The sequence below is a fragment of the Solanum stenotomum genome, chromosome 3, assembly GCF_019186545.1.
Source record: "Solanum stenotomum isolate F172 chromosome 3, ASM1918654v1, whole genome shotgun sequence".
Lineage (NCBI taxonomy): Eukaryota > Viridiplantae > Streptophyta > Magnoliopsida > Solanales > Solanaceae > Solanum > Solanum stenotomum.
In genome coordinates this window covers 19217375-19220635 of record NC_064284.1, presented here as the reverse complement: position 1 = coordinate 19220635, position 3261 = coordinate 19217375, and the positions used below count along the sequence as shown (strand labels likewise).

The following is a 3261-nucleotide window of genomic DNA, read 5'->3' as shown; positions in this document are numbered from 1 at the left end:
CTCCGATAGATCATTTTCTGTTTACTCTTTTGCTGAACTTCTTTATTACTTATGTGATGATCAACTTATTTAGTATTAAAATCGAGTTGCCAATAAGCATCGAAAGTCTGCCGTATGTTCTACTATCCCTCCCATGTCTCAACCGATACTTTTTTTTGTTGAAAAATCCTTCTTTTGGCTTTTAAAATAATTTTGATATGTGATAGTTACTCATGTGCATTGGTGCCAAGTCTTGCTAATTACTTCTTAAGAATACGTCACTATATATGGAATCATTGTCCCACTTAATTAAAATATATACTTAATAATGTTGTTAACATGGCTCCAATTATATATTGGAATATCATTGTCGTCCCACTTCATAATAATCTTCAAACATGATGAGTATATATTATTATTGTGGTTGATATTGAAGCTAGTTGCCTTGTAAGATTTATCCGAGTAAATGTGGGGAAGTTTGTGGGCAATGGTTAATCCCTTGCAGTGTAAGTCCCCTAATAACATCTTAGACGTACAGATAAATATTCTCTTATCTTCAAAGCTAAAAATAAACAATAAAAAAAAGCATATAGTATATGACTTAGCATTTATTATAAGAGGTGCTTTAAACGTGTACTCTGCTCTCTCCTTCACCTTTTGGAATCATCTCTCTTTTATTTAAAGTGCTGTTTCCTCTCTCATATTTGAATAGTTACTTGTAAAATCACCTTTTTTGAGTTGTCTATCTGCAGGACTAAGAAGAAGAATGAAGATAAAATTTCGTCCAGTATTGAGAAAATATATTGCATGGAATGGTAAGTTTTCCTATATATGTTTCAGTTTAATAATTACTTGATTTTTTTTATTCATAAATGTAATTTTAGAGGCATATATTTATTTTAGGTATAATATACGTAGGACGCCACATAAGACGTGAATTGTCATGTAGCAACTAGCATGCATGTATCTATTTGTGCATATCTAAAAGGTGAAGGACATAAATGCATGTCGGTTAAGACAAAGTTAAAAAATATGTTTATGCATTAGTATGATTTTATCTTTTATCTTATTTAATAGTCCTAACAAAATGTTGGATAATTTTGACGGTAAAGGGTCAAATATACCCATGTACTATTAGAAAAAGTTTAAATATACTCTCATTATAATTTAGGTCCAAATATATCCTAGTTATACAAGAGAAGCACGTTTTTTTGGCATGTTACAAGTTGGGCCAAAAGTGTCAAAATAATATAGTAGCCAACAAGTCATACGATTATATTTACTTTCTGGTCCCCTTGGGACTATATAATATGTCCAAAAGCACGTGGTTTGTGTTATATAGTACAAATATACAATCATCAATATGGATTTGGATTGGGTTGTTGGGATTTTTCTCAGTTCTTTAACTCATTATTAGTTATTTCATCCTTAAATTATTTTGAATTTGATTATTATCCGCATTAGAGTCCAACTAAATTTGAATTTGTGTTAGAAAGTTTCACAAGGGATTTGGGAGTATTGGGGTAAATCGCTCGTTAACAAAGACGACTCATGTTAACCTTGTGAAAAGAAAATTTATAAACAATCAAAATATTAGATTACGCTTATTAATCCTTCGAATCCCACCATCGTTTGTTAGACATTTTCCGTATATTAATTGGGTATACTTTTGTCCAAAGCTTTTTTCGAGCAACAAAAATGGCTAATATTTGATAGAACTTATACTTTTGGGCTTTGTTGGAATGTTGTATGCTTTAACTCAAAAATCTATTTTTTTTGTTTACTTGCAGAGGCCCAAGACCCGAAACAGGCCCACATGGAAATGGACCTCCGAGAGGAATATGCCCATGCTTTTCGAACCGAATCCTATGCTGATTTCTGGACACGTGTCCTTGCTTTATCCGAAAAGATTTCTTCTCCGACCAAAATTGTGGGCTCCACTTCCGCTGCTCGGCTTCCCTCTTACCGGCTTTTTGTGGAGCATCTTTTGGATCCGGATCAACCCACTGTGACTCGAATTCTCGGTTTGATCCAAACCCATCAAGACACCCACTCTCTATTATCTGAATACTTCTCACAAACTGCTGAAGCTTCTCTACTTTGTAGTCTATTATTAAAAGACGTGCAACGTACGCGCTCTAGATATAAATCACTTAAGTCCGCCTTAGACTCCCTCCAAAAAACACCGTACTCGCCTAAAAAACACATGCCCAAAATCCTAACCCGATTAACTAAATTCTGCAACTCACTTAACCCGCTTGTTTCATCAACATCTTCTCCGCTCCGATTTAAAACCGTTCAAGCTAACTGCTCGCAATTACTAAAACGGATCGAGCTTAAGCGCGATAAGACCAAAGCGAAACTCCGATTAATAAATAAATTCAAACGTGGCTCAGCCATATTTGCCATGGCTCTAACAATCTCGCTTACCGTTATTGTAGCGACTCATGCACTAGCCTTGCTAGTTGCGGCTCCAACGGTAATGATGGCTTCATTCCAGCTGATGTCGACTAAGAAGCTGGCTAGCTGGTCGGCTCAGCTGGACGTAGCCGCGAAAGGTACGTACATATTAATTAGAGACTTGGACACTATAAGTCGACTAGTGGGTCGGCTAAATGATGAGTTAGAAGACTTACAAGCCATAGTTCGGTTTTGGCTCGAGAGAGGTGGAGACCCGCTTCAGCTTGAGGTACAAGCCAGAGGAGAAGTGGCGCGCCAGCTGAAAAAGAATTATGCAAACTTTGTGGAGCAATTGGATGAATTAGAAGAACATTTGTACTTGTGTTTCATGACAATTAATAGGGTACGAAATCTTGTTATTACTGAAATTATGAATTCGCGCCCATATTTGCTAACCCAAATTAAAGAATAGTGATGGGAATTCGTATCTCACATGACCTTCTATGTGTATTATGTTATGTATTGCACATGTCTCTATTTGTTTAACTTTGTGCAAATTTAACTGTCTATTTGTATAAGCTGAATGACATAGATGATAGATAAAGTCAAGTTAAAAAATATGTTTATGCATTTATATTTTATTATATAATTTCATGTAGTTTTCATTTAAGAAATGGTAGACATTGAAATTTTGTGGCTAGATGTGTTCAGTTTGAGTTGGGACTCTACGAGGTGTGTTCAATTCTAATTAGGATTCTTGGAGGCTACTCAACCTTAAACTCTAGTTCATGCCTATATAAAGGGTATGAGTTAATATCTCAAAAGATCATTCAACTTTGAGAATTTATTTAGCAAAGTCATTGAACTTAATTTTGTATCAAT

General features: G+C 35.0%; 1 protein-coding gene across 1 annotated transcript; it reads left to right on the top strand.

Moving 5' to 3' along the window:
• Positions 1-659: 659 nt before the first annotated feature.
• On the top strand, positions 660-2851 carry LOC125858750 (UPF0496 protein At3g49070-like). Its single transcript, XM_049538562.1, has 2 exons — positions 660-794; positions 1770-2851. Exons 1-2 carry the CDS (start codon positions 746-748, stop codon positions 2849-2851), a joined length of 1131 nt encoding a protein of 376 aa, XP_049394519.1. The 5' UTR covers positions 660-745.
• Positions 2852-3261: the final 410 nt, after the last annotated feature.

Excerpts from the sequence above, each read along its gene's own strand:
- LOC125858750 (XM_049538562.1), top strand. The coding sequence starts at position 746 with ATGAAGATAAAATTTCGTCCAGTATTGAGAAAATATATTGCATGGAAT. Across the intron at positions 795-1,769 it reads AAAATATATTGCATGGAATG|AGGCCCAAGACCCGAAACAG; the intron begins GTAAGTTTTCCT and ends GTTTACTTGCAG.